The 27,908-nt window shown below is 50.4% G+C and overlaps 12 protein-coding genes across 12 annotated transcripts; 7 read left to right on the top strand and 5 right to left on the bottom strand.

The window, feature by feature from the left end:
- Positions 1-61: 61 nt before the first annotated feature.
- AUEXF2481DRAFT_189676 (uncharacterized protein) lies at positions 62-1,804 on the bottom strand. The gene has a single exon (XM_013492985.1). The coding sequence runs from the start codon at positions 1,464-1,466 to the stop codon at positions 285-287; it is 1,182 nt and encodes a 393-aa protein (XP_013348439.1). The 5' UTR covers positions 1,467-1,804; the 3' UTR covers positions 62-284.
- A 339-nt stretch (positions 1,805-2,143) lies between these two features.
- On the bottom strand, positions 2,144-3,064 carry AUEXF2481DRAFT_25547 (uncharacterized protein; the record flags this gene model as incomplete). Its single annotated transcript, XM_013492571.1, has 1 exon — positions 2,144-3,064. One exon carries the CDS (start codon positions 3,062-3,064, stop codon positions 2,144-2,146), a length of 921 nt encoding a protein of 306 aa, XP_013348025.1.
- Positions 3,065-3,704: 640 nt separating this feature from the next.
- AUEXF2481DRAFT_1150 (uncharacterized protein) lies at positions 3,705-4,096 on the top strand (the record flags this gene model as incomplete). The annotated part of the gene is made up of 3 exons (XM_013492436.1): positions 3,705-3,717; positions 3,775-3,891; positions 4,047-4,096. 3 exons carry the CDS (start codon positions 3,705-3,707, stop codon positions 4,094-4,096), a joined length of 180 nt encoding a protein of 59 aa, XP_013347890.1.
- Positions 4,097-4,462: 366 nt separating this feature from the next.
- Positions 4,463-6,786, bottom strand: AUEXF2481DRAFT_189748 (uncharacterized protein). Its single transcript, XM_013492984.1, has one exon. The coding sequence runs from the start codon at positions 6,559-6,561 to the stop codon at positions 4,594-4,596; it is 1,968 nt and encodes a 655-aa protein (XP_013348438.1). The 5' UTR covers positions 6,562-6,786; the 3' UTR covers positions 4,463-4,593.
- A 3,598-nt stretch (positions 6,787-10,384) lies between these two features.
- Positions 10,385-12,155, top strand: AUEXF2481DRAFT_188283 (uncharacterized protein). The gene is made up of 2 exons (XM_013492983.1): positions 10,385-11,459; positions 11,514-12,155. The coding sequence occupies exons 1-2, from the start codon at positions 10,474-10,476 to the stop codon at positions 12,022-12,024; spliced, it is 1,497 nt and encodes a 498-aa protein (XP_013348437.1). The 5' UTR covers positions 10,385-10,473; the 3' UTR covers positions 12,025-12,155.
- Positions 12,156-13,485: 1,330 nt separating this feature from the next.
- AUEXF2481DRAFT_25543 (uncharacterized protein) lies at positions 13,486-15,411 on the top strand (the record flags this gene model as incomplete). The annotated part of the gene is made up of 2 exons (XM_013492570.1): positions 13,486-13,902; positions 13,951-15,411. 2 exons carry the CDS (start codon positions 13,486-13,488, stop codon positions 15,409-15,411), a joined length of 1,878 nt encoding a protein of 625 aa, XP_013348024.1.
- Positions 15,412-16,535: 1,124 nt separating this feature from the next.
- AUEXF2481DRAFT_1146 (uncharacterized protein) lies at positions 16,536-19,474 on the top strand (the record flags this gene model as incomplete). Its single annotated transcript, XM_013492435.1, has 3 exons — positions 16,536-16,850; positions 16,906-17,812; positions 17,868-19,474. 3 exons carry the CDS (start codon positions 16,536-16,538, stop codon positions 19,472-19,474), a joined length of 2,829 nt encoding a protein of 942 aa, XP_013347889.1.
- A 138-nt stretch (positions 19,475-19,612) lies between these two features.
- On the top strand, positions 19,613-20,409 carry AUEXF2481DRAFT_85237 (uncharacterized protein). The gene is made up of 2 exons (XM_013492871.1): positions 19,613-19,728; positions 19,783-20,409. Exons 1-2 carry the CDS (start codon positions 19,684-19,686, stop codon positions 20,263-20,265), a joined length of 528 nt encoding a protein of 175 aa, XP_013348325.1. The 5' UTR covers positions 19,613-19,683; the 3' UTR covers positions 20,266-20,409.
- Positions 20,410-20,918: 509 nt separating this feature from the next.
- AUEXF2481DRAFT_1144 (carbohydrate esterase family 5 protein) lies at positions 20,919-22,139 on the bottom strand (the record flags this gene model as incomplete). Its single annotated transcript, XM_013492434.1, has 1 exon — positions 20,919-22,139. One exon carries the CDS (start codon positions 22,137-22,139, stop codon positions 20,919-20,921), a length of 1,221 nt encoding a protein of 406 aa, XP_013347888.1.
- An 887-nt stretch (positions 22,140-23,026) lies between these two features.
- AUEXF2481DRAFT_35570 (uncharacterized protein) lies at positions 23,027-24,379 on the bottom strand. The gene is made up of 3 exons (XM_013492702.1): positions 23,651-24,379; positions 23,141-23,592; positions 23,027-23,091 (listed from the first exon to the last, which is right to left on the bottom strand). Exons 1-2 carry the CDS (start codon positions 24,055-24,057, stop codon positions 23,235-23,237), a joined length of 765 nt encoding a protein of 254 aa, XP_013348156.1. The 5' UTR covers positions 24,058-24,379; the 3' UTR covers positions 23,027-23,091; positions 23,141-23,234.
- On the top strand, positions 24,350-25,879 carry AUEXF2481DRAFT_188294 (uncharacterized protein). Its single transcript, XM_013492982.1, has 3 exons — positions 24,350-24,680; positions 24,737-25,225; positions 25,277-25,879. Exons 1-3 carry the CDS (start codon positions 24,591-24,593, stop codon positions 25,463-25,465), a joined length of 768 nt encoding a protein of 255 aa, XP_013348436.1. The 5' UTR covers positions 24,350-24,590; the 3' UTR covers positions 25,466-25,879.
- A 465-nt stretch (positions 25,880-26,344) lies between these two features.
- AUEXF2481DRAFT_25537 (uncharacterized protein) lies at positions 26,345-27,573 on the top strand (the record flags this gene model as incomplete). Its single annotated transcript, XM_013492569.1, has 2 exons — positions 26,345-26,532; positions 26,589-27,573. The coding sequence occupies 2 exons, from the start codon at positions 26,345-26,347 to the stop codon at positions 27,571-27,573; spliced, it is 1,173 nt and encodes a 390-aa protein (XP_013348023.1).
- Positions 27,574-27,908: the final 335 nt, after the last annotated feature.

Below are 27,908 nucleotides of genomic sequence, written 5' to 3'. Positions count from 1 at the left end.
AAGACAGTAGAGATGCAGTATCAAGTGGCTTCAAATCAGGTCTGCGAAGAAGGATCAAGAACTCCATGTCTCAACATCGAAGCTTGTGCCGTAGCTGCTGCAAGACTGCGAAGAGTCAGGGACCCCTGGTCTCACTTCATGGTGACCTGATCTCTTGATGTCTCTCTATCATTCCTAAATGTGGTCATTCATACTCCCAGTGCTGCGGAATGGCACAGTCTTTTCCAGCAAACAGAAATTTTCATAGAGATACAGAACAGGTACCGAGATACACATTCTTGATATCACCACTCTCCCCGTCTCAGAGCCTGTGCGGCCTCTTTGCCAAATGCCACACGGGCGGGCCATCTCCATACCCACTCCACACCGCCTCTTGACCACTCCCTGACACCATCGCCTGTCGTTTGCTGTGGGGTATCCTCGTCCACGATAGAAACAGCATACCATTGATCTTCCTCTTCCTGCTCAAAGACTTGCTGCAAATCAACATTGTGAGCTTCCTCCACAGTGCCGAGAACTTCACAATGGTGAGGGATCGCCCATTGACGTTTCTCAAGACTTGGAAAGAAGGCTCGTAGACCAAAGTCTGGGATGTATGGTTCCTCGAGCACAGTGGAGTCTTGGAGAGAAATGGTGGATTCTAGGAGACGTGCTTGGCGAAGATGGCGTATTTCGAATGTTGGTGTTTTGAATCTCGTATAGTAGTCCAAACACGTCGGGATATCATTGAATTCCAAGCCTAGGTCTACAGGCTTCTCCACACGCTTAGGATACATGATCCTAGAAGCATTGGATCGCTCAATCATTTGTAGAAGTTGTGTCTCTGTTTCGGCAAGAGTGTTGAGGTAGGAGAGTGATTCTCTTCCTCCAAAGTGTTTGTCTTCTGCATCCAACTGCGCGCCGAAACGTACGATTTCTCCCATAGTCAGAAACTGCTCGGGAATCCGAGTAGATTTGGCGATGTGTGTCTTATACCGCACGTTTAGCCTCTTCAAAACATGCGATATCTGCTCTCCCACAGATCGTGAATCAAATCCGGGATAGTAAAAGAGGGTAGACAAATAATCCGCAAAATTCTGCCTGGGCTTTTGTCTGTTATCATCAAGGGCAGAGTCAAAACTGGCTTGGACTCTTTTGTGGAGGTGAAGATCGTGTGCATGATTTCCAAGAAGTCTTATGGGATGGAAAGTCACTTGAACTTTGCTAGACATGAGAGTCAAGATATCATGTTCGAGTGTCAAGAAGTCAGCGATCGTGTGAGCCAGAACGCCCACTGCTATGGTCGGGATAGGCGACGCATCTGGTGCGTGATGTGGGTGCATCAGACAAATTATGAATTGGAGCCATGACGATAGTTGCAAGCGAAGGAAATGCAAAGATTGAGGTAGAGGTGAGATGCCGAGTCTTTTTGCCCTGCTGATGGGGAGAGGTAGACGTTTTTTGTGAGGAAAGTCGGGTGGCATCATAGACCTCGACGATAAGTCTTTTCATGCTATCGTTTGTGACTGTGCGTTGCATCTCTTGCCATATGAGTTTGGCAGCTGTCTGAAGATTCTCAGCAGTGCCAGAAGCGTTGATCGACACCACGGGATTTCGATCATGGCTTGAGCGTGGGTGGCGACGCATAAAGCAATGATGGTCGCGGTAAGCGATGTTGACATCATCGTAGATAGGTTTGAGCAGACTTGATTCTCTTCCAAAGAGTTGACGGACCCGGGCGAGAGGACTAGTCGCTACCGTCCTTTGATACTCGTGTTGATGCTCGTCCAGCCATGGACAGGTCTTGTAATAACGATCGCGACGAAGCATGTATGTCTCGACTTCCATGCGATTTGAGCATAGCTTGTCGTCAATTGTGGTTGAAGTGGAGTCCATGTCGTGGCAGTGCGTGACACAAGAAAAAACAAACAGAGGCGATGCAGTGCAGACGGAAAAGATTGACGATCAGAGAATATCAAGAGACTATGTTCAGCCACTCGAACTACAAAGGCTTGACTCAGAAATGATACAGTCATGCCTCGTGGCTTGAAAGAAGTTGGAAAATGACTTTCCTTTGAGACAGCGTGGCTCCACGTGTGAAACGCGGGTATAAGCAGGCAATCGGAAAGACAGCACATCCAATCATCATACAGCTGAGTGTCCACTACTTACGACCAGCAGCCAGGACAGCAGTACCAGAAAGAATATAAGCACCTTGCTCATTAACCTCACATTTCTCCTTGATGGCCTGTACAAGCTGCTTCTCCACTTGCTCCACCTCAGCGGCGTCCAAAACATCCGTGATCCAAGTAACAGCAGGATTTCCACTCGCGATAAAGGAGCGTGACCAAGCCTCGACATCGGGAATGATGATAGGAGCTTCAATGTACTCGGTCTGAATATCTCTGAACCCTGCGTTTGCCAATTGCTCTTTCACCCCTCCTGCAGTGCTCCATTTGGTGGGAAACTGTGGCATGACAGGAATCGCCTTGTTGAGAGGAGTAAGAGCGCGTTCGGTAGCGAGGACCAGATTTTCCATCCACATCATCTTGTGCCATGAAGAGCATGCCAGAACGCCGCCGGACCTCAGCACACGATAGGACTCAGCGAGTGCTTTGGCAGGATCTGCGGTCATGAAGAAGACAAAGCTAGCAATGATGTGTGAGATCAAGTCGTTGGGTAAAGGTCGCATATCAGTGGCATCCAGTATCAAAGGCGTTACTTGCGACCACAAGTCTCGCTCGCGGCCAGCAGGGAGTTCGGCGAGCTTTGTCTTGCGCAATTGAGTAACCAAAGACACCATTACACTACTAAAGTCGGTCGAGAGTAGCTGAGTGGTAGATTGCATGTTCGCAGAGTACGTGTCGATGATGTGAGAGATAACGCCACCAGAGCCACAGCCAACATCCAGAATGGCAGATGCTGAATCCAAGGGCTCCAATTTGTTGAGCAGACCGACCAAGCCTTGAATGGGAATGCTCATTGGACCTCTCGAGCCAGTTTGGGCATATGACTTTGCAGTCCTGTCCCAATCGGCGACATTGACCTTGAGCATGGGCGCGCTGGTCGTGGTAGTAAAAGACATTGTTGTGAGAAATGTTGAGCTCAGAAGAATCAGAGTATATAGCAGTAGCATGTGGAAAGAGCACAGATTAGCAAAAGAATGCCCAGATACTTATAGCCTGTCAATCAGGAGACATTTCGGTGGATTGGTCACGATATGCATCCGCTACGTAGGCTTTGCAGCAATGTCGAGGACTTCTCGGAGACATAAATCGGAAACTATTTTCTGGGACGCCGTCATGAGCGGAGGGACTTCTATCCACCGGTGAGAATGTCATCCAATGATCTTACACAAGTCATCTGGCTGGAATCTAGCGATGGAAGGATTCCTGACCATAGATGTGCTTCGATGCTGCCATCAGCATGGCTTGGCTGGAGGAGCTGAGAGAAAGTGACGGATCATCTATAAATCAGGCTCGAGGAGCAACAGCACCACAACGAGGTCTATTGGATCTCCGATGGACCAGCCAATCCATCATATGGTGATTTCATATCACAGTGCTTGTCCTTCTCAAAAGCAAGCTCATGAAGGCAGAGCCAAAACCATCCCTCCATGACCGCCAAGCCCCGCACAGACCATCTCCGCCATCATCAATCGCATCTCCAAATCCAGCGATGAGCCAGAAGAAATAACCCATTGTACCGCAGAGCACACAGCGACCATGGCCAAGAAAGGTGTGTAGAGACTTGCTGGCTACTGTAGTATCTCAGGCGACTGACACGCAGAAACAGCAAAGTCACGCACTATCGCCGTGCGCATCATCTCAATGGCCTTGACTGGTTACTACAAGACTCTTGTTCGACCTCGCACACATAGACCGCTGAGCATGCTCAAGTACGATCCTGTCGGTATGTCATCACCTACGCCAGTCTGCCACCTGCGCAAACCGTCCGACACAGAAGATGTGGAGATGGGAGAGGTGGTAAAAGAGGTGGACTGTTGGCGTGCCGCATCAGAGGATGTACAACAAGATGAAGAACACAGGCTAATGGAGTTTTTGCAGTCAAGAAGAAGGTTCTCTTCCTCGAGGCAAAGCGTGGTGGTTCGAAATGATCAGTTCAGCCACACAGAGGAGCGAGTGGTCGCCAAACCCGAGCGTGAAAGCTGTTCCACACGAGAACAGCGTCATGAAGCCAACACGTCCAATCGATGCTCGATTCGCCATCTTTCCGCCGTTCGATTATATCAGGTTCAATTGTTTACGGAGTCAGGGAAGAGCATGGGACCGGCGTTTTGGGCTCCATCATTATCATTATCAGCAACAAGCCATGTACAAACTGTATCATAACTCATACTTTCGTCCCGCCGAAGCAATTGTTCATTGAGAAATCTCCTTGCGTGCGCGCCATCTCCGAGCAAATCGTTCTGATAAAACATACTCCATGAGCAAATTGTCGTCCCCTGCTAGTAACCATACTTATCAAACATGTTGCGCGGTGGCTCTCACTCGCTTCGTCACTCGTTCCTCCGCAACCTTTGGTGCTTACCTCATCATCTCATCGTTGAAGCGGCTCATCATACTCTGCTCTCTGTCTGTGAAGCCTTGTTAGTCATGTCGTACGCAACCGAATCATCATCGACTTACTGTTTCTCACTGAGCGACGTCTCTGTGGAGCTGGCGTGGCCGCTCCCTGACTTGCCGATGGGCCTCTGTTCTGGGAACTGCTCTTTACCGTGGTTTGAGAGCGGCGTGGTGCTGGGATAGCGCTACGCTGGCGCGTGGAGGGCAAGGAAACTGTGGTAGTGTCCTTGCGCTGTCTCTTGTTGTTCTTTGTGCTTTGGGAGGCTGATCGTTTCTGCGGGCTTACACTGCCACGTACAGAGCTGCTGGGAGCCGAGTACACGCCGGCTTCCTCTTCTTCTTCTTCTTCTTCTGCTTCGTCGACACTCGTGCGTTTCCCCTTGGTGATACCTCCTGTTTTGAAGTTGTGAGGCCCGCTGCTCAACGCAGACACCTTCTTCTGCTGCGCAAGGACCGCTGACGCTTTGAGAAGTCTGGGCGTGGTGATAGAAGGCAAAGCTCCAGGTCTGCTTTGTGATCTCGTTTGGCTCTCAGGTCTCAATGTGAGCTTCCTACCCACGCCTTGCAGGTTTTTGCCACCCGCCTTCAATGGTGTTTCAAACGCAGAGTGGGGTTTGACAACAAGATCGTCAAAGGTTCCAAGGTCCATTGATTGCTGTTGCGTTTCGCCACTGAAGTCGAGCGACTCGTGCTGATTTTGGATACCGAGACCATACGACTCTTGTTGGAAGATTCCACTTTGATCTTGGCTCTGTGTCTCACCCGCATCGATCTGTGCTGTTTCTCTCCAGGCATCGCTGGGCGAGATGGGCGAACTCAATGATGACGACGACAAGATCTGTTTCTGATGTTGAAGCTGTGCAACTGTCTGCGTACGACTGGCCTGACTTCTAAGTCTGACTTCTTCATCGTCCAAGATTTCTTTAGAGCCTAAACTGAGCGCATTTTGAGTCTCAGACTGCGATGTGGTGGGTCTGGAGTTTGTCTTTGCGAAACGCAAGACTGCATTGTCTAGATCCAACATGTCTTCGTCTTCATGAGTGACCCCTTCTGGACCGTGCTCGTCAAGGCTGTCACCCCTCGACTTGCTGAATGGTCCGAAGATCGAAGAACCTGTACCTCTTGTCTGGATACTCTGGGTAACACCGTTGGTAGTCTGCGCGTCACCAGCGGAGATCGCCGAACTTGTAGACTTGGAGACCGAGGAAGCGTTTCTGTTGACCACTCTCCTGGATTTTTTGGTCGGAGGGTTCTCAGAGTCTTCGTGTGGTTGCGAATTAGGGATTTGGATCGCCGCAGTGTGAGCGTTTGCAAGATCCTGCTTGAGCTTGTCAATCTCAGGGTCCTTCTGCTTGATGACCTCTTCATGTTTAGTGTAACGCTCGTCCATCTCCTTGAGACGGATCTTGGCATCTCCCAACCCTTGTTGTAGAGTTGTGAGCTCGTGCTGTAGCTGTTTGACTTCATCACTGGATTGCCTTTCTAGGTCGCTGAGTTTGCTTTCGACAGCACATTTTCGGGACTCGACCTCATTCAAGCGGACCTCCAAGGCATTGAGTTGGTTTCCAGAAGTTTGAGACTGAAGTACTAAGGCTTCCTGATGGGCTTTGTCGCTTGCCTCCTTCAGAATTTGAGATGCCTCGAGACTTTGCTCCAGGGACTTGATCTTTCCTTGCATAGTCGTGTTGGACTGATCGAGACGCTCGATCCGCGAGTGGCTCTGTTGCAGTTTTTGAGCTGTATCCTTGGCTGAGTGACTATGCGCTTCAAGAGTTTGCTGCAGCTTCTCGAGGCGACCGCCTGCTGCAACCTTTTCGTCCTTCAGGAGTTTGATCTGTTCGTTCTTCAAACGCACCTCCTCGGAACACGACGTAGCACTGCGGCTGCCAAACTCTTGTCTCAAGCGCTCGAGCTCAAGTTGTAAGTCTTTGACAGTCTTCTCTCTAGCGGCGAGTTCGCGGTCGACTTCTTCCTTCTTCTTCTCTTGTCTCAACATTTTGTTGTTGAAGTCAACGTTAAGCTTGCGAACTTGAGTATGGACCTCGGCTATGGTCTCATCAGACTGTTTCTTGGCCTGTACATAGTCAGCGGTTGCTATGCCCAGAACGTGAGTAGAGTGCTTAGCTTACTGCTGCCTTGATTCTGGCTTCTTCGGGACCAAAGTCTGGGACTACACGACGCGCTTGTTCAAGATCCTTAACAGCTTCTCTGAATTGACTCTTCACCGATGTTAGTATGGAAGAGATAGATGCTCTCACGCTGTGACTCACCTGTAAATCTGACTTTCCACGCTGCAGATTCTTCTTCTGCTCATCCATCGCTGCTATAGTCGCCATGTTCTCGGCATTCTGACTTTTTGACTTCTCAAGCTCTTGCTTCAGATTGCCCTCGGATCTGGCGAGCCACAGCAATTTGACCTTGTCGGTTTCTGCGGAGGTCTTTGCGAACTGTAGATCAACCTGGGAAGACTGCAGCTCCTTAAGTCTGGCTCTGAGGGATCTTTCGTCGCTGCTCTTTTGATCCAAGTCGACTTTGAGCTTCTCAACCATTTCCTTACTCGACTGTGATTGTTGTTTCTCCGTGCTGACACTCTCATGCAGGGTGGTGTTCTTCTCAGCAAGAGCCTCCCAAGTCTTGAAGTCGGATTTGATGAGCTCAAGCGCTGCCATGAACTTGTTGTCGACTTCTATATGAGTTTCCGAGGTCTGAGTGTTGGCCGCTTTGAAGTCTTGAATGTGTTTCTCGAAGCTGGCCATGAGAATTAGCATGTGGTACACGGCGAAAGTTCGAATTTGACTTACCCTGCCGAGAGCTTTTTAGTCGAAGTCTTCATCATTTCAATATTTGCCACGGAAGAGCGTACTTGGTCTGACATAGCCGCAGTCTCCTTCTTCATCAGCTCAAGAAGCTCATTCGAGGAGGTTGCGCTTGAAGAATTGCTCTGTTCGATCAAGCTTTTGAAACCGTGCAGTCGATCATCGATCTTGCTGGTGCAACCATTGAGCATCTCCCCGGTAGTCTTCTTTTCTGCATTGAGACTCTGCAGACGCTGGTCGAAAGCAGCTTGGCATTCTCTCTCCTGGGCCAACATCGTGGACGTTTCGCTGAGACGTTTCTTGAGATCGGATTTCTCTCTTGTCAAAGTGATGAGCGAAACCTTGCATTCCTTGACGAGACTCAGACTGTCAGTCTTGACTTTGTCCAGTTTTACGATGCTTTGTTCCGTGGCCTTCGTGGCCGCGTTCAGATTGGTGTCGAGCTGGTTCTTGAGGCTTCTGAATCCTCTGTCGTATGAGGCCCTGGTGTGTTGTAGTGCTGTCATATCTCGACCCAGGCCATTGTATGCAACAATAATTTGCTTGAGCTTCTCAGACATGCCAGAGTATCTCTTGAGACTGTCTTTGAGCCCTACACACTCGACTTCGAGGCTTGATTTCTGCTTGTTGGCCTTTTCCAGCTCAGCCTGCTTCATGGCAAGAGCTCTCAACCATTCTTGCTTTTCTTGCATACGCTCTTGCTCTTTCATGTAATCAGCGAGCTGATAAAGCTGTGCAGCTGTGTATTGCGGAGATCCGTGAATGGACTTGGACCTGAGCATTGGTCCTCGTACGGCAGATTCAGACGTTGATGACTTCGCCTTCTTCTTTACCACCCCAGACGGGCCGCTGCAACCAGAGACTCCAGGTAACAATTGTTGTCCGTGAGCTCGAGTCGATGTAGTGTCAGGCAGGGGCTTCGGACGTTGTGGGCCACGGTCTTCCGTTTGGGGTGGTATTTGACCAACGGTCTCAACCCGTAGCTCAGGAGGAATTGTCCGCTCCAACTCGGCAGACGGATGCTTCTCTGTAAAGAGGTGATCACCGTTGACGTGATGGACATCGTCTGCGAGCTGGGCTTCGACGGAGTGCTGCATTTGGACGGACTCTTGCTCTCTAACGGGGCTCTGATCGGCAACGACGCACAGGTCTTGAGCCGAACGCTGGTCACCGGATGTAGTGTGAGAACTTCCACAAGGCTCGCTCTCGACGATCAGCTGATGTGTCTCTCGGATAGGGATCGTGTTGTCACCATCAGACAGATGCTCGAAGTCGCCCCTTTCCTCCATGAGAACATCCTCAGACTCGACTTGTAGCAGCTTTGATCTAGCCTGGGCCTCTTCTCCTAGGGCCCGGCGTTGTGATTCGACGTGTTGAATGGATCGAGGAACGGACACCTTGCCAAGATTGATGGTAGGCTTCTCTTCAAGGGAGAAGATGACTTCCAAGTCACCGGTAGTCTCACGAGGCCCGTTCGTGTCCTTGCTTTCCTGGGCGACGCCATCAGCCGATATGGGCTTTCTCTTTGTCAAGCCACTGTCGGTAGAATTCGTCATTTGTTCGGTGGTCTGTTCATCCGGCGTCTGGATAGTCTTGTGAGGTCGACTTGGGGAGACTCTGTTGGTGACGGGTCTGAAATCTGTATTAGCAGATGTGAAAATACCAAGTCAGACACATTGCTCACTGCTTGCGCTGAAGCTGCTTGGAAGTCTGCATTGACGAGCTTCGGGAACGACGGGCACTCTTTGTTGAAGTACTCGGGCTCGGTGAAGCGTTCTGGACTTGGACTGAGGCGTTCTGGAAGAGACGCGAGCCAGGTGGTTGCGAGTCCATTTGGAACTCGATGGAAGCTTCAAGATTCAATGTCAGCCATAGAGCCAGCCAGGGGAAGAGACGGCTCAGACCTTGCGGTGTTGGGACATCGGCTGGATCTCTGTGAGCACTGCGAATCGAGACTTCGTGTTCCTGGTTTGACTTTTCGAACGAAGCAGATGAAGCAGGTAGACTTGACCGACTGGTTTGAGTTGACCGCGGCTTACTTGAGACGTTGACATCTGACTTGTAGGGTCTGAAAATGAATTCTAACTCGGGTACAGATTCGGCGGAAGGCTTCTGGATTGTTCTTGCTGGACAGTCGAAATGAATTGTGGAAGGTTCAGCAGAGAGGGCTTTGATCAGTTCGGCATCATCAAGATCGATTTCGCTGGCTTTGCTGCTGGGTCTGCTGCTGGGTCCACTGGTAGATGTGGGGCCGTCGGATTGAGGTTGCGGGCGTATGACTACCTCTGTGCCTGACTTTGTGGGAACACTGGTGGTCCGCACATTCTCGTGGTAGGGAGCCTCGTCGAGATCATCAGAAGGTGGACCATCAGACGAGATGGCTCTTGTCATCTGACAGAGATTACTCGGTCTTGTCTGGCTCAAATGAGGCATGACTGCGGCAGGAGAAGCCGTCGGCTCCAGGACAGATTGCAAGAAAGGGACGATGATGGGATGGGTATGAGAGGTAGGACTGACGAGCGAGAGCATGGGAGAAAAAGCGCCGAGGCAGCTGTGCGGTAGCCGTGCCTGCCTGAGAGAAGGAGCTCTCGACAGGAAGGAGCTAACCACTGCTCCGCCCAGCACTGATGGCTCGTTCCTACCTTGTTTCGTCTTCACATTGATACGCCGTACCAGAGGGTAGAGAACGTTGTGAAAATATTGTCAAGCGCGGCAGACCTACTGTAGGCTTCTCTCGAGGAAGTTTCGAGCTATGTACACGTCTGTTTGTCCAAGTCATGCAAGACCACTTATGCAGCGGCTGATCGCAGTTCCACAAACGGCTTCCGCGATACAGCAATCACGAGAGTCACTGTTTCCATAGTACGATGTTGTTCGGTTGTCAAGACGAAGTCGAGGTCGAGGTTGAGCAGAGGTCTGAGGAGGAAGACAGGTGTTGGCTTGGCAGCGTCACACGGCGTCACCTCCGTGATGGCCCATGTTGAACAGTAAACACACCGTGCACAAGCACATGCTCCTATAGTCAATACAGCAGACCCAGACTCGATCAGCCACATGGAGACTTGACACGTTTGGCTCCCTGAGAATCAGCCATGGCTGACGCGCTATATGAAGTCCTGACGCCATACTTCGACGGCTCAGTAGCAGCGTCTGCGACCGCCGATTCGAGGCCTCCTCCTACCGATCCTACCACAAGCGCCTACCTGGCGCGCCTACCAACCCTCTCGTTACAATCCCTGACTACGACTGAAGCATCCTATCTCAATGCAGCAACCCAATCGAATCTGCGCTCCTTACAGGCACTGTCGAAACGCTCGCATCGCTCCGTAATTACTGCGACCGACCACCTCTCGCACCTTTCGACCCTTCTTCCCTCGCTATACACACAGTCGAAAGAGCTAGGAGATGCTTTATCGAGCCTAGAGTCGGTTGCCACCGACTTTGCGACCAAATATGACAGAGCCGCCGACAATGCTGTGCTTGAGCGGAGGAAAAGAGCAATGTTGCTGAGCAGGAACGTGGACAGGATCAGCGACGTCCTGGAGCTGCCGACTCTGTTATCTACTGCAATCAACTCCTCCTCGACCGCTGTAACCCAAGGCACTGGAGGCGCTGCGGCTTCTGGCTATGCGTCCGCTCTCGACCTGCATGCCCATGTCAAGCGACTACGGACCCTATACCCAGACTCCGACCTCGTTGGAGACATCTCGCGACAGGCCGATGACGAGATCCAGAATCTCATCACAGTTCTGATCAACGGCCTGCAGAATCCTGCCCTTAAACTTGCCGGAGCCATGAGGATGATTGGCTGGCTCCGACGCGTCGCTCCTGAACTTGCCAATGATGCGTATAGCAGCACTCGAGATCAGACTAAAGGCAGATCACTGGGTGCTGTCACAGGAGAAGATTCACTGGGTTCGCTTTTCTTGGTTTGTAGGCTAGGCACTCTTCGGCGGACACTCGAAGCATTAGATCCGCTCAGAGACCTTGCGGATCAAGAGGCAAGCCGCCGTTCCGAAAGCACTTCTCACGGAGAATCTTGGATAGGAGGCACCCAGACCGAGCGCTATCTCAAGAGGTACGTCGAAGTGTTCCGTGAGCAGAGCTTCGCCATCATATCCATGTATAAAAGTATCTTCCCTTCAGCATTACCGATGCCTGGTCTTGCTGTCTCAGACATAGCCTCACCCATTGGGACTCCAGCACAAACCCCGACTATCCTGGAAGATCCAACAACATCTCTCCTCGAAGTCGAGCATGACAAACCCCCGTCTGCGCTTGCAACTTTTGCGCCACACTTGGTCGACATGCTGTTTGAAACATTGCGCGCTTACATGCCAAACATGTTGGAAAGATCATCACGGGACAGTCTGTTAACCCAAGTACTCTACTGTGCAGGTTCTCTAGGCAGGTTAGGAGCAGACTTCGGCATGATGTTAGCACTGCTAGAAGACGAGCTCAGAGAAGAGAATGAGAGTGGTGACATGGAACACATAAACGAGGACGAGCACGAATGGGTGCAAGTCATGAAAAAGCACAGAGTACAGGCTAGTCGCTTAGAACTCCTGGCGAGTGGTGTTGGGTCCGGAAGAAAGACAAGTACTAGTCTTGAATCTCGTAGGCCATCCGCTGTTCCGGGGTAGGAAATCACAACCTCCCTCAATTTTGTGTTTTGTATGATCGAGCTTTGCCGCCTGTGCCGTTCCTACCGATCTGTTGAAAATGTGCATAACTTCATGATACAGTCACAAGGAATTGCGATACAACGCAGAGGGAGTTCCGCTTCACAAACGACCTGCCCCTATACTCGTGGCAGGGTACCCATCCATATTAGTGCTCTCGGTCGAGGTATCTCGCACTTCTGTAGCCTGTCGTAATGCAGGATGATCTTGTGATATTACCCTCATGGTCCGGAGATGCCGTGATTATCGTTCTCCCAGGAGAGATAACTCGCGTTGTAAAAATAATTGTGCATTTCTACAGCATAGACACACGCAAGACAATGCACAGGAAGTACCGTATGCTTATAGTACTAGGCTGCGGGAAAAGGAAAAGCACGGCTTATCACCTGCAAAGATATTGCTATTCTCCGAAGATGCCGTACGTGCGGAAAGTAGAGCTGTAGAAATGCAGGATACCTTTCGGTATCCAAGTGGCAAGTAAGAAGAAAAAAGGTATACATCACTCCTAGCATCATGCTCCGAGATCTGAATTGGTTTATGAATTTCTACAGATGCAGAAACATGCCGTTCCAATGTCTCGATCATGTCCAGACTATAAGGTTAGCAGCAACAGTGTATAACCTGGCTGCTCGGCGAGTCTGTCTCTCGACTTGGCAATGCAGATACTTAGCATTGATGGGCATAATAGTTGCTGGTGAGTTGTGACAGATTGTGACAGAGGCCCAAGAAGTGGCTGGTGCGGGCGGGAGAGGCTTGCATGGGTTCGCCGGCTAGCGCAAATCTGCATCCACGTCATTATCGAGAAAACATTCCTTTTTTCCGACCTCGACTCCAGGCTTGTTAATGATAAGGTACCTATCTAGCAGGTCGCTTTTCGACAGCCATTATGAATCTCGGAGCGCATAAATTGTGGTGTCTTCTCGAGACTCTGTAACACGCGTTTCATTGTCAGAACGGTCTGAAGATGACAATCATCTTATACAGCCCTGAGCCGGGGTAGGGTGGGTCGAAGAAGTAGGGATGCGCATGTCCGTTGTTTGTCTGCCGCGCGGCCGTGATCAACTGCATCTTTTGCGAAATCGATATGGCAGCTCCGTCTCAGACACGCGGAAAGCAGGATAAGGTGACGCGGTCATCGACATGCGTGGCCAACTTGTCTTGCTCCGATGTTCGTCACCCGAGACCTTAGTCGTCTATTCGGTCTGTTATTATTCTCAGCTCCTTCCGTTTATTGTAAGCTTTTTGATTGTTCTTGGTTTCTTGTCAACTCGCTCTACAATCGACAATCGAATCTGGGATACACTCTACACTTTTTTGGCTTGCGACCACAGCACAGCAATCGTTCATTGATCCATGCTTCTTTGACGCCCAACTCATCTTATACAGCGATACGAGCTGTCTTTCGTTACCCCACATTAAGCGATGAAAGGACTAGAAGCTCTGGTATTTGCCAGTATATTTCACAGATACGCGCTAGCCCTCGATGTGGAAGCCGAGACATACTTCGACCCTGAGGATGGTGAAGCATGGGAGTTGAACTATGGTTACTATCCATACCGCTCGTATCAAACCACGGATCTCGTCTCGCCACAGTTCAGAACTTTGGTAGACTCGCCAGAGTGTCATGATGATCGACATACTTTCTTTACTCCTCGAGGATTCTCCGTCTCAGCGCCTGGACCCATGATCGTGGATAGCCATGGCGAGCTCGTTTGGGCAAAAAGCACAGAAGGTCAGGCCTACGACTTGACCGTACAGGAATACAAGGGCGAACAGTATTTGACCTACTGGGTCGGGGATGATCGAGTGAGGGGCCACGGTGCTGGGGACTACTACATGGTACGTTGAAGGCAAAATCAACAAGACATTTGCTAACATGCTCGCAAGCTAAACGCGGGCTATCAAGAAGTACACAAGATCTCGGCTCTCAATGGTCTGGCTGCCGACCTCCACGAACTGGTGATCACACCTCAAGGCACGGCACTTCTCACTGTCTACGAAGTCTACCCCCGCGACTTGAGCGAGCTACGCAAGTTTGAAGAATGGGAAGAAGATCCACACTACATCTGGGACAGTCTCTTCCAAGAGATCGACATCGAGACTAACGAACTCTTGTTTCAATGGCGTGCGTCGGATCATTACGCCATCAGCGAGACCTTCAAGCCGATTGGTGATGCTGGTACTCGAAACGATCCTTTTGACTGGTACCACATCAATTCAGTGGAGAAAGATGAATTTGACAACTACCTCGTCTCCGCTCGCTACACACATACTGTGACTTATATCAACGGCACTTCTGGCGACATTATCTGGATCCTGGGAGGTAAGCGCAACATGTTCCAAGACCTCGACGGTGGCTCTGCTACCAATTTCGCCTGGCAGCACGACGCTCGACTACATACGAAGGCCGATTTTCCTGAACTCTTCCGGGAGGATCTAGCGCTGTTCGGTGACAGTAAAGAGAACGGCGGTCTTACAACGCAGCTCGTTACTCTGTTCGACAACAGCGCTGAGGATGTTGAACATACACTCGACTCCTCTCGAGGATTGTTACTTGAGGTTACGTACCCATCTGTCTCACGTCAGAACTCTCGTTCGAATGATGCTCAGGCTGGAGAGGACAAATACTCGGCGAAAGTCGTTAGAGCCTACAATCACCCTCAAGGTCCACTATCGACTAGTCAAGGCTCACTACAAGTCCTTCCTTCTGAGGACGAATCCAAAGACGCCAAGATTTTTGTCGGTTATGGTTACAATGCCCTCTTCTCCGAGTTCAGTGCAGACGGCACTTTGCTATGCGACAATCACTTTGCAACCAATTACTCTTGGGGAAGAGGCGAAGTTCAGTCATATCGCGCATTTAAGTTTCCCTGGGTCGGCCGTCCTGTTGAGCCGCCTACTGCTGTGTTGTCAACTGATGGTCAAGTTCACGTCAGCTGGCTTGGAGCGACCGAGGTCAAAGGCTGGGTTCTGCAACACACTCATACCTCCCCTGCGGACGAAAAAGCTTGGAAAAGCGTTCTGCATGTCGACAAAGCTGGTTTCGAGACCATTATAGACATTGAAGACGAAGAGCTGCTCCGATACATTCGAGTCAAGGCTGTTGACCAAAACGAGGTCATGCTGGGTGTATCACGAGAGATTGATATGGGTTGGAGTGCCGGTCTGGCTAGCTCCATACCGCAGCTCAGTACTATCGACGTGACTCCGGTCAAGATGGTCATGTTGATCTGTATAAACGTCACTATCGTATTCGTCATGTACGAGCTCTGCAGACGCCTCCACACATGGCGTCGGTCTCGACAATGGCGAAAAAGAAGAGGTATTCGCCTGCTCTCTGATGCATAGATTATCTGCTCTTCACACTTTGTCTAACCATAACAAGTACACCAATTTTTCTTCTTTAACTGGCATGGGCGGATTCAGCATCTTTTCTCTCTCTCATTCTTACACTTTCTACACGCGGATACCCATTCTTCTTTGTCGATTAACTCAATGGATGCAATTCCACACTCTGCAAACTACCAAAGCCGTTTTTGAATGCCATTATTCCATCAGCTCCCTGCTACAGATGCATCAACGTCGAACTTAGCGGTGTATTGTTTATGACCTATCTTCATTCCCCGTGTCATTCTTGGAAGGTGAAAGGAGCGATGAGGCTGGAGAAGCCTCTTTCTTCCGTTCCTCAGTATCTGCGAGAGCATCGAGTTGTTGTTTTCGCTCTTTGACCTCCTTGATGTTTCTACAATCTTCATATCCTCTTGGCATCACTTCATTCCAACCAGCCCTTTTTGATCAAGCAACCACCACAAGCTATAGTATCAATGGATATAAACTGTATGGCTCCCCACAAGATTCGTTTCCGACTTTAGCCAGCGAGGCTAGAGGTTTGATGTGGTCTTGTAGGGTTTGTGTTGGTAACGTTCAGAAGGTTCGAGATGTCTCGTTGCCGAGTGCTCCGATCGCGCAGTCCGCGACAAAGGCGAAAGCGGCAACTCAACGCGAGAAGACTAAGGTGACAAAACTTCTGACCATAAACGTGAGACGAGTCGTCATGGATCTAAGCATAACACATATCCTCGCGCTGCAGTCCATCGAAGTACCTCGTATGAGCTGCTCACTTTTCTGACAATGTGTTATAGGTCTTTATTGCATTTGTTCGTGCTAAAATTCACCATGGGACATGAGATTGGAGTTTTGACTCATGGCCATGCCAAGCCGCAGTTCGCCTAACTAGCGTCCAATCGCTCGAAGCCCCAGCAGCAGGGCTGACTTGTCAATCGAAGGGCGCGCCCTCCAGAAGAGTCACACCCATCTTGGTGCGTCTAGGTACTCAACGGTAAGCAAAAGTCAATGATCTGACATCCTCCTGTGTTTCGCAACTTCTTGTTTGGTTGTACGCCCTACAACTTCCTTTTGCATTGTACTTGACATCTTGTGAATTCTCCTTTTGCCATCGTACGCCCTTCGACATGTCGACATTGCAAGAAGAAGCCGATCTTGGCGAATTCTTCGACTTTCAGAATGCTGTCTCGGACGGCAGTAGCATGCAGACAAGCAGTGCGATCGCTGATCCAGATCATATATCTCACACCTACAATGACAACAACGACAACAACGAGGCGACCTTGACGATATTCGAGAATGAGGCAGCGGAGGCAGCAGATTACAGCAACTTCTCGAGATGGATACCTCGATTCATTCAGCCTGATGGGCCGTGTACTTACTGCCGAGACCGTAAGCTAAACTGCTACCTCAGTTATGGAAAGGTCACATGCACTGCTTGCGTGAGTAGAGGCTGTCCTTCTAGGCTCCAGGATCTGACTGACTGTTCACTCTAAGGATACACTCTTCAGACCTTGTAGCTTTGTGAAGCCTCATAGTCATGCCGCTCCCGAAGTGCCCGAAGGAGAGTCGTCGATGGGCTTTGTCGACACCTTACACCCTGTCATAGAAGACTGCTGTCAAGAACAGGGAAAGCTGACCGGAGTTCGATCGCTCAAATCGATGCCAGACAAGAAGTCTAGCAGTCGTTTCTCTAAGGCTGCTCTCAAGGTGCTGAGAGGATGGCTTGATGAACATCAAGCTAACCCGTACCCAACCGAGGACGAGAAGGAGCAGTTGAGTCGTACGACTGGTCTTCGCGTCCCTCAGATCAATACATGGCTTGCCAATGCCCGTCGTCGTGGTAAGGCTGGTGTCAAGAATAAGGCTGCTATGGATGGCCTCCTACAGTCAACTACTACCTCGCTACCTCCTACAGCTGCCATCGGTATTCCTGGTGCCACAGAAATCGAGATCAACAAGTGGAGTGACATGAATCCCCTGGAGCGATGGAAGCATTCGCCCCCTCAGAACGAACCTGCTCCGTTCAACGCCATCGCCGACGCTTTGGACAGAAAAGATCTGCCCGACTACGCAGAAGAGTCTAGCTCTCCGTCGACTTTGGGCTGGCAGGGGCTTGGATCGAGCCGTGATGATTCAAGGTCGTCAAACCGAAGAGCAGCATCTGTCACGTCTTTGGAAAAATCTACATCCAACTCTGCCGCGTCGTCTGCAGCTTGGTCAGGTTCGCGTGATTCATGGGGTTCGTATAGCTCATTCGGAAGCAGCCTCAATGGCAGGAAAGAAAGAAGACGACGTCGCAAGATGCCCGGTACTACTCTGAAGAAGCCCTCAAACGATAAGAGCTTGCAAAAAGAGAGGTTGTATCAGTGTACGTTCTGCACAGATACGTTCTTGACCAAGTGTAAGCTATACTTCGACTGAGGCTGAGCCGTATTGTCTTATGCTGACCTCTTTAGACGACTGGGTTCGCCACGAGAAAACATTGCACCTGTCACTCGAGAAGTGGATATGCTGTCCGCTGGGTCCGGAAACTTTAGACTCTGCATCAGGTCAGACCATTTGCGCGTATTGCTGCGAGCTGGAGCCGACTAAAGACCACATTGAATCACATAATCACCGCCAATGCCTAGACAAGGGCTTCCAAGGAAGAACGTTCTATCGCAAGGACCATCTGCGACAGCATCTCAGACTTGTACACGAGTCAAAATTACTGCCACACATGGAAGCTTGGAAGACGAGCCTCACCAACGTCAACAGCAAATGTGGCTTCTGCTACCAACGGTTCACCGTATGGTCAGAGCGCAATGACCATCTGGCTATACACTTCAAGAACGGGGCCAAAATGAGCGAATGGAAGGGATGTCGAGGTCTGGATCCAGCAGTGGCTGCCCTTGTCACCAGCGCGATGCCTCCATACCTCATCGGCATTGAGACCAACTCAGTGAACCCTTTCACTGCCACCAACCCAATGAGATGCATGACTGTTCAAGCACATCTGGAGAGTGGTGGTGCACCAGCAACTTGTTGGGAAATCTTGACCGTAAGACTTGGAAGATTTGCAAAAGAGCAGACGGACAAAGGTGTGGTCTTGACCGATGAGATGCTGCAAACACAAGCCCGGCGCATTTTATACGACTCCGACGATGCGTGGGATAACACAGCTGCTGACAATCCTGAATGGCTTGACCTGTTCAAACGTGCGCACGCCCTTGACTATATCCCAAGTGAGGTCTCAGGCATAGGCAAGAATGTCCCCGAAGACCTCGAGATATATACGGATCTCGGTATGAGAATCCCGCTCAGTGTGCAAGCAGCGCGTGGTATGTCACTCGAATACCCACCGGTTGGACTACCGACAGTACAGGGGCCCTTAGAAGCCTCTCGATCGACAATGCAGCAAGAACCAACAGGGGCTACGAACATTGCTTGCACACGATGGCTTCTCCCTTCCAGCAGATCATCACTATCGCAGCCCTCACCACAATGGGGCTCCGAGCTCGCCACTCCAGCTACTTACCAGAGTCAGGGCTCAACACCTCTACAGCTTGACACGCCTCATGATCTGAATCTTGACAACTGCTTCGATGCCGATATCGACGCTATTCTGGCAGAGGCAGGTTATCAGGCACCATCTGAGGCTCATGCAGGCGATCTAGCTCGACAACAAAACGCCATGTTGGCTCAACAACATGGACTAGATGCTTCCTTCACACCGAGAAAGGCTCAACAGCAGCTAGCCGAGATGAATGCTGCAATGGCCGTCCTCACTGAGCAGGCAGTATTGTGCGACGTCCCGACGTCCGGCCAGTCAACAAGCACATTAGACTACTCAACCTTTGGCATGGAGACAGATCTTTCTAATTTGATCAACTCAACTGCCACATCGTCGAGTGACAATTTGTTCGCAACGACTTGGGACGGCAAAGATCAATTTGGACTCGACAACGCTTTTACCGCTGCAGCAGCAGAGGCAGGGTATACGGCAACGGATATGACGATGCAAGATTTGGACATGAACGACATACAGTTCGGAGACATGGATTTCAGTATGGGCTTCCAATAGCGGAAATGTAATATACCATTAGTACAAGAAAATGAAATAATTTGGAACTTTTACAGCATTGCTCCTGACCGTTTATCTTGGCGTACGTACGGTATTGTGGGCTCGGTGATCGTCAAACTTCCGCAACTTCCACATGGACCTTGAATCTACATTTTACCCTCACCGACCTCTAAACCATCACCTTCTCTAGCTCGACTTGAGCAACAAGCATGGCTCTATTCGCATTATGCTGTACCGCGGACGTACCAGGCGAGGTGTGACAGTATGAAAGCCCATCATTGACAATCAAAACTCACTCAAGGGAACAGAGAATCGACTACTTTCTGAAGCAAACATATTTGAACAGTAGCAAAATGGACTGCCAACCATATCTCCTTCTCATAACGTCACCAGACGATCTCAACCCCACCGACCATGCTCACGCTACTCAACCACTAGTCAAGTCCTTCTCATCACCTTTTCTCGACAAATCTCTTGAGGAAGCAGCAGATATGCTGCAAGAGATTATCAGAACGTCAAAATTCGACATTGTAGAGTCAAATCTGTTCGCTGTTCTAGACGATCAATCACTCTCCTTAGACTCGGGTCTCATTGTGCAGGTCAAAGATGGTGTCGTGGATTTTGTGCGCGTACACTTCGATACCATAAACGCCGAACTAATGAGGATCTGGATAGTCACTCGGGATATCAAGGAGACTAAATGGCTCGTGGGAGATGATGGAGTGTTCAGAACGAAACCACCGGAGGAGAGTCAAAAGGGACGTCCTGCACCCCGGAAGAAGCTGGGATGAAGCTTGATGCTTACGTACATCGCCCCTTTCTTACTCTCGAAAGATGATGGAGCTCCTGTCTATCGTGTCCGGGCAAAAAGGAATGCAAAACGTACAGCAGCAGGGATTCCCACGTGGTCACCCACCGTAGTACTAATCTGCCGTTCAACTGCTTATGTATGGCAGAGCGGACGGGATGCCCAGTTTTCAGCTGACTGTGGCCGTACGTGCTGTGCTTGCCATCTTGAAACAATATAGACATCATCGGAATCATCCCGCAATGCAGGGTACGGCACCTTCACCACGTCACTCACACCTCCCCGTGTGCAGAGTACTGGCGCACTTGTAGCTGACTCAAGGCACAATTGTGTCTAGTCTTGTTGCAGTGTCATCGAGATGTGTATTTCGATCAACTCTCTGCGCCAGTCGTGTTGATTTTGAGACATCACCATGCCTTTCCACAGCTTGTTGTTGCTATCATTCGACAGTGTGGAAGTGACAGCTTTCAACACACGGGGATATAGCTTGTTTAAATAAGATTCGGAAGTTGATAGAGCACTTGATATTGATACCTTGAGGTGAAAGGTATATATAATAGAACAATAAGAAAGTCATTAAATTTTTGAGAGACAAGAGATACGAAATATGTATTATGTACAATAGAAGGCTGGAACTTAGAGAACCAGAGCGAAAGCGCCCAAGAGGACAACGGCAAGAGAGCCAGTGACGGCGCCAGACATGGAGCTTGCGGCACCAGTGTAAGGCATGATGGAGTGGGTGCCGTTGGCAGCGCTGGAAGACTTGGATCCAGTGGCGCCGGTGGTGGCGGAGCCGGTAGTCTTGGAACCAGCGGCGCTGGAGCCAGCGGTGACGGAACCGACAGCAGGAGTGAAAGCAACGCTCTGGGAAACGGCGACGGTGGCGGCGTATGCAGAAGTGTACGATGCAATGACGGCGGTGTCGACGGAAGCGCAGTCCACGGTGACGGTCACGGTAGAATCGGCAGTAGGGATAGAGAGGACCGAGGAGATTGAGGAGAGAGCAGCAGATGCGGTAACAACGGGTGCGGTGGCAGTGTTGTTGGTGTATGCGAATGTGGTGGGAACGACCTTGTCGGTGGTGGCAACGGAGGTGAAAGTGCTGCTGGAAGAGACAACGGTGCTGGAGACGACGACGTCGGCAGCAGCAATCTGGGACTTGACCCAAGCGGCGGCAGTGTCGCTGTAAAGGTCGAAGTAGTTCAGGTGGTCCTCAACAACGTTTCCACCAGCGCAGATAGGATCCTCGGCGACACAGTAGTCGTGGTACTTGGAGGTCCAGGTTGCGAGGTTGGCCAATTGGTAGGCAGGGCGGGGGAAGATGCCGTTGAAGGGAGCACCGCTGAATTGGTTGTAGGGCTGGCCGCCAGTGTGTCTGGTGTTGCCGAAGGTGAGGACAGCGACAATCTTCTTGCCGAGCTCAGAGTTGACATCAAGGTTGGGCGAGGGAACGGTCATGCAGTCCTGGAAGAAGGTACCACTACCACCGCCAATGATGTCGCCAACAATCTGGGAACCCTGGGAGTAACCGCTGATGACCAGCTTGGTGTCGGGGCAGCGAGCGCTGTAGGCATTGAGCTGAGCGATACCGTTGGCAACGCCCTCGTCAATGGACTGGCAGTAAGGTGCCTCGACGGGGTTGTAGAAAAGGATGTCCTCGTAATCGCAGTTCTCGAGGCCGTTGCAGATAGCGTTTACGAGCTTGCCCTGACGTCCGGGGTAGGGCTCATTGTTGCCCTTAGCAAGGAAGATGTGTACATCACTGCAGGCAGACTGGCGAGCCTGGAGCTGAGGAACCGAGGCGGCGACAGAAGTCTGCGCAATGGCAAGAGCAATAGAAGGGGCGGCGACACGCATATTTGCTGTGATTGTGTTCGGTTGAAACGAGTGTGTGTGCTTGAAGCAAGAGACAAAGAAAGAAAGATTAGATTAGAGTACGAGGCGGTAGCGGTGAAAACGACGATGAGAGACAAGGCGAAATGTATTTACATATGTAGTACTCGCGTGCCACTCTCTGAGAGCATCAGCTTGTAAAATTATGTTTGGGTCAGTCTTCGTGTTCGGGCGAGTGCGGGGATAGCAAAACTAGCGGCCGACTATTGGACGTGGAGATTGCGGATGCGGTCTAAGAGCTTCTGGATACTACCCTCAGCACTGGCACTGCTATTCTGAGACGACATAGACGAGATAGATGATGTACTCAAGTACCTGTAGGAGAATACGAGTCGTGAAACTTGATGGCGCCGTGCCTGTAGCCAGCTGCTCGTCTACAGCGATTAGGAGGCTGAGATAGCATGAGTCCATGGCAGCCTGTGGAGGTCCGAGGAGATTCAGAGGCGTTGACTTCCTAGCCGGCGATGTGTCAGTCCACGCTGCGAAATATGACGACCGTTCCAGAACGGGGCTTTGCCCCAGCAACATCGAGAGCTTGCACTGTTCCTGCTTGCGAGAAATTGGGATCAGAAGGATCACTCAAGGTCTCACGCTTCGTAATGCGGATATAAACCCATGGTAGATCAGTCAGTGGCGCAAGGCACGGCACTTTGATTGGAGGAAAGGAAGAAGAAGGCGGCTGCCGTCTTCAGGCACAAGAGTCAATTCTCTGGGCCCGAGCGTCAGTCTTGGTCATCAATTCTTCATTCAGCCAGACTTTGGCGAAAAGCAGTCACACAACAACACTCGAAACAATCATAGGTCACGCGATCTTATTGAGTACTGTGTTACTGTTGTGTTCGATCTATCCTCTATCTTCTTAGCCAGACAACCAGACTTCCTGATTCGACCAACATCGGGGCCTTAACTCCATCGACTGTACAAATATTCAGTAGTTCGTCGTCAGCTGCTGTGGCTGTACACACCGGGACATCCTGGCTACGTCAAAGTATGCCATATCTCAACGGTATTGGAACCTTATCCTGGATGCTATTTTGGAAGGGCGAATCTTGCAAAGGCTCACTTCGCTGCATCGATGACCCCCACTGTGACTCCACTCCAACGACTGTCTTGGTCTTCAAGATCGCTGGCGATGAATTCAGCGTTCTGCTCCAGAGTGGTGTCATACCTTGGAGCATTCATTGCAGCCAAGATAGTTCTTCCGAGGAATGGAATGTACTTGAGCCATGAGTCCATCCACAGTGGAGGAGTCGTAGCATTGGCAGTCAGTTTGCCGTGCGTGGACGTCACCGGCATACTGATTCCGAGATTCTCGGGTATCATAGTGCTCGGACAAAGCAGAGACCAGTTCACTGAACCAGGTGGTAAGGCTCGTAGGCGCTCAATGTTCTGACGATGTTCCAAGAAAATAGGTACACTTCAAGAAGTCAGCCAGTGAGGTTGACCGCGTTGTTGACATGCAAAGCTGCACTTACTAATTCGAGAGCATGGTTTGTGTTCCAGGAAAGTGCAATACACCCAGACCCCCTAGAAACCAGACTCGCAATGGCTCTCCTCTCTCCAGTCCAGCCTGCTTTACACCTTCCAGCACTGCAGAGAAGATTTCTGGGAGGTTACTTCTCTTCCAAGGTGCCATCGCTGCTACACCGGCAGTATTGACTACAGCGTCGCAGTCATTCTTCAAGATTGCTCGACTGATCAAAGCTGTGTCTGTAGCGTCACCTTCAACAACGGTGACCGCACTGTATACGTTTGCTGGAAGAAGAGATTCAAGTTTGCTCGAGGAACGAACATAGGCGACGACGGTGTGACCACGGGTGAGGAGTGCTGTAACGAGTCGAAGGCCAAGGTTGCCGGTTGCGCCAACAAGAAGGACCTTCATGTTTGTGTTCGTCCTGATGATGGCTCGATGTTCGTACTGATGATGTTCAGACAGCCCAAGAGGTTTGTGTCGGCAGACTATATACATACACTACACAGTAATGTCGACTGCAAAACCTAGGCACCGAGTTCGGACAGTCGGACTCCTTTCTGACCGCGTCCTCCTGTAGAGTGAGGGTATACCACTTAGCTTCGCGACTGCGGATTTCTCTCTTTAAAAGATCTTCGGTGTTCGCTCAGAACAAGAGACCGAAAGATCAGATGGAGCGTAGCATGACCTGCTGAAGAACACGATATGGTTCGCATGCCACAGATGGAAATTCATTCGAGTTCGTTGGACATTGAAGGAAGGAAGGAAGCGGGGTCGATAAACAAAAGCCTTCGGCCAAACCATTCGCCGATCATACCTCGGACTACCTCCTTACGTTGGTCAGCAAATCAACTCTCTCTACCGAAGGTTCCAAGTGCATGATCCTGCTGCTACCCAATCATGCATAGCAGTGGGCATATATATCCGGCGGTCGCGCTTCGTGGATGTACCACCGCATCAACATCGCCGTCATGCCTCATACCTGGGCAGATCAACCATTTACTCTCATCAATACGAGACAATTCTCGCAAGACGTAGGCCGTAATTCCTTCCACTTGAAAGCTCATCTCACATGTCGTGGTATGTTTAGTCATCGCATGCTGCCTACTATGTTGCGACACAGATGTCGCTCGCTCATAACGGCATCATAAGAGGTCTCAACTCCATATCTCTGCAAGCGCCAAACCTGCCAGCCGGCGATACCACTGTAGCTCGCGACTTCTTGATCTACTGCCAATGCTGGAGCGAAAGTATGCACCATCACCATGACGCTGAAGAAGCAATCTTTTTCCCTGAGATCGAAAGCATCACCAAGATCAAAGGACTCATGGAGCAGAACGTAGAGCAGCATCGGGCCTTCACGCCAGGTTTCGACGACTTCTACGAGTATTCAAAGACTTGCCAACCTGGTAAATACGATGGCCGAAAGATGAAAGCTCTTGTGGAAGCCTTCGCAGAACCACTCATCAAACATCTCCATGATGAGATTGAGACCATTCGCGCACTTGACAAGTACAACAGCGAGAAGATTCGTCAAGCTTATCGACGCTTTGAGAAGAGCTTAATGGCTACAGATAATGTGAAGTGCCTTCCCTCAAAGCTAGACATCATTTCGCTGACCGCTTATCAGTATCGGATTGCGCCTTTAGTATTTGGCACCGCAGACAGGAGCTTCGAAGGTGGTATACACGATTTTCCTGCTGTACCATTCTTCGTGCCCTACGTGATCAACTACGTTTTTGGCATGCGGTATCGTGGAGTCTGGCGCTTCAATCCATGCACTAGTTGGCGGGATCGCAGAGAACTGCCTTACGCTTAATTTGCATAGTATAGACTCTGCCATTCGTTATATCTACGCAGCTTCCAGGATTGTATACCGTCGAGGTCTACTTCACGCTTGTGACGGCCGGTGCTGATCATAGCACGACCATGGGACTGTTCCTTAATGAGGGAAGAATACTGGTTTGCTGTCTACATGTATCTCAAGCAACCTCCCAGCAGCTACTGGTATGCACAGCGACTTCCTCACCTTTGGCGACATCTCGACGGACCTCTTGGTTTAGTATTACATTTGCGGATGGACTCAGAGGTGTATCGGCTTCATCAGAACAGGAAGAAAGAAAGAAAAAGGAGCAGCGCATCTCATATAGTGTCTCAAGAAAATCAGTAGTTATGGTCTACCAGGAGAGGAAGGAGTGCGGTATGTAAGAGCGCCCGACGAGCGGTGAACACACGTGCCAATATGCGAACCTTAATTGATGGCCAATCACTGCCTCTATAGGGACGATATACCGCTCTAGGCTTCCAAAATAGATTAAAAAGCCTTGCTTACTATCTCTCCGCACCATGGTCAAGTCGTCATTCGCCCTTTCCGCGCTCGTATCTGCAACTGTTCGGTATGCACTGCCTCGTCTTACCTGCCTGACCACACCTGATAGGTAGATTGCAGATGGTCAGTCGAGGGGACCCCCATCGAGTACGACGATTTACCACGGCGTATGGGTGTGTAGACATGGGTCATAGACTGTGTAGGTGTTCTAGCCTACTTGTTGAGCCCAGGCTCCATACTGTTGTAATTACTCCGGTACCTTGCCTTGCCCTGTATATATTGTTCCGCACTACATATATGTCGAGCCATGCTCTTTCATTAATTCTCTTCCTTTTCTGTATTTTCTTCGTAATCTCGGCAGTTGGAAACATGCATATCTGCTTTCTTGGTGCGACGGTGTCGCTGTTGTGTGTGAGTGCTTCGGCATTCACGCCAGCTTCCACTTCTGGAACAGATAAACTCAATGATCATGGCATGACGAAATTGAAGACGTATCTGCATAAGAATCGTGGTCAGAACTCTTGCAATTTGGACAATGCTGTGAAGCGTCAGGAGTGGTATGTCACTGCAGGACAATATCTTCCGACAGACAATATTGATGACGATTCTCTAGGAGCTCACTCTCAAACTCAAAGAAGAAGATATATATCGATGCGGTCTTGTGCCTCCAATCGAAGCCAGCAAGGAGCGGTAGCATTGCACCTGGAGCCAAGTCACGCTACGATGACTTTCTTGCGACTCATATCAATCAAACTTTGACAATTCATGGTACTGGAAACTTCCTCAGCTGGCATCGCTATTACATCTATACCTTTGAGGAAGCTCTGCGCAACGAATGTGGCTACAAAGGATATCTTCCCTATGCCAATTGGGGCAAATACGCTGAGGACTTACTGCATTCTCCTCTCTTTGATGGTAGCGAGTACTCCATATCCGGAAACGGCGAGTACAAGAATCACACTGGCGCCTCTATACCTAGTAAAGCAGCACCTTTGATCCAACTCCCAGCGGGCTCTGGAGGTGGTTGCGTGACTACTGGTCCGTTCAAGAACATGACGGTCAATCTTGGCCCGCTCGCTCCTGTCTTTGACGATGTCCCGGCGAACCCTCGTCCCGATGGCCTGGGCTACAATCCACGCTGTTTGCGTCGTGATCTCGGTGCATATCCCGCCAGTATCGCCTCCACAGATGCCAACAGCACAGCTTTAATCACACAGAACACCTACATTGGCGACTTCCAGACTGTCATGCAAGGTGACTTTGCGGCGGGCTTACTAGGCGTACATACAGCGGGCCATTTCTGGGCTGGCGGTGACCCTGGTGGTGACATTTTTGTCAGTCCCGGAGATCCGTGGTTCTGGCTCCATCACGCTCAGATCGACCGTACCTGGTGGATTTGGCAGAACCAGGACCCCGCCGGTCGTAGCAGTACCAAGGGTAACAATTCCTTGGCTGGCACCATTACACTGAACAACAGCCCGCCTTCCAGGAACACAAGACTGGACGACGTTATCGATTTGGGTGTCAATGCGAAGGATGTTCTGATCCAAGATGCGCTTAGCACCACTGCTGGTCCATTCTGTTACGTTTATGTTTAGCCAACAGCTCTTGTGTAATATTCGGTCCTATCCGAGATCTGACTTTGACGGGTCGACGGGTCCATAGTAGATACGACTTAACGAGGAGCATTATCACATGTTTTCTTTGGTCCATCTGTCGTTCATCTAGTGACACCAGTAGTCGGACAGAGGTCGAAGCTCTGGCCAGAGACAGAAAAGATGGATGCACACTAGCGAGACGAGTGACCGATTCCGCGAGAGCGACCGAGTAATGTGGTCCTCCAGAGGCACAAGCGAGTGGAAAAAGAGAAAAACAGAAGCAAATCGTAGCGACGAGAGCTTGATGGGACCTGGAAGGATTGAACGAACAAACG

The sequence above is a fragment of the Aureobasidium subglaciale genome (assembly GCF_000721755.1).
Source record: "Aureobasidium subglaciale EXF-2481 unplaced genomic scaffold scaffold_1, whole genome shotgun sequence".
NCBI lineage: Eukaryota > Fungi > Ascomycota > Dothideomycetes > Dothideales > Saccotheciaceae > Aureobasidium > Aureobasidium subglaciale.
The sequence above is the reverse complement of the archived record's forward strand: the minus strand, read 5'-3'. Positions and strand labels throughout refer to the sequence as shown.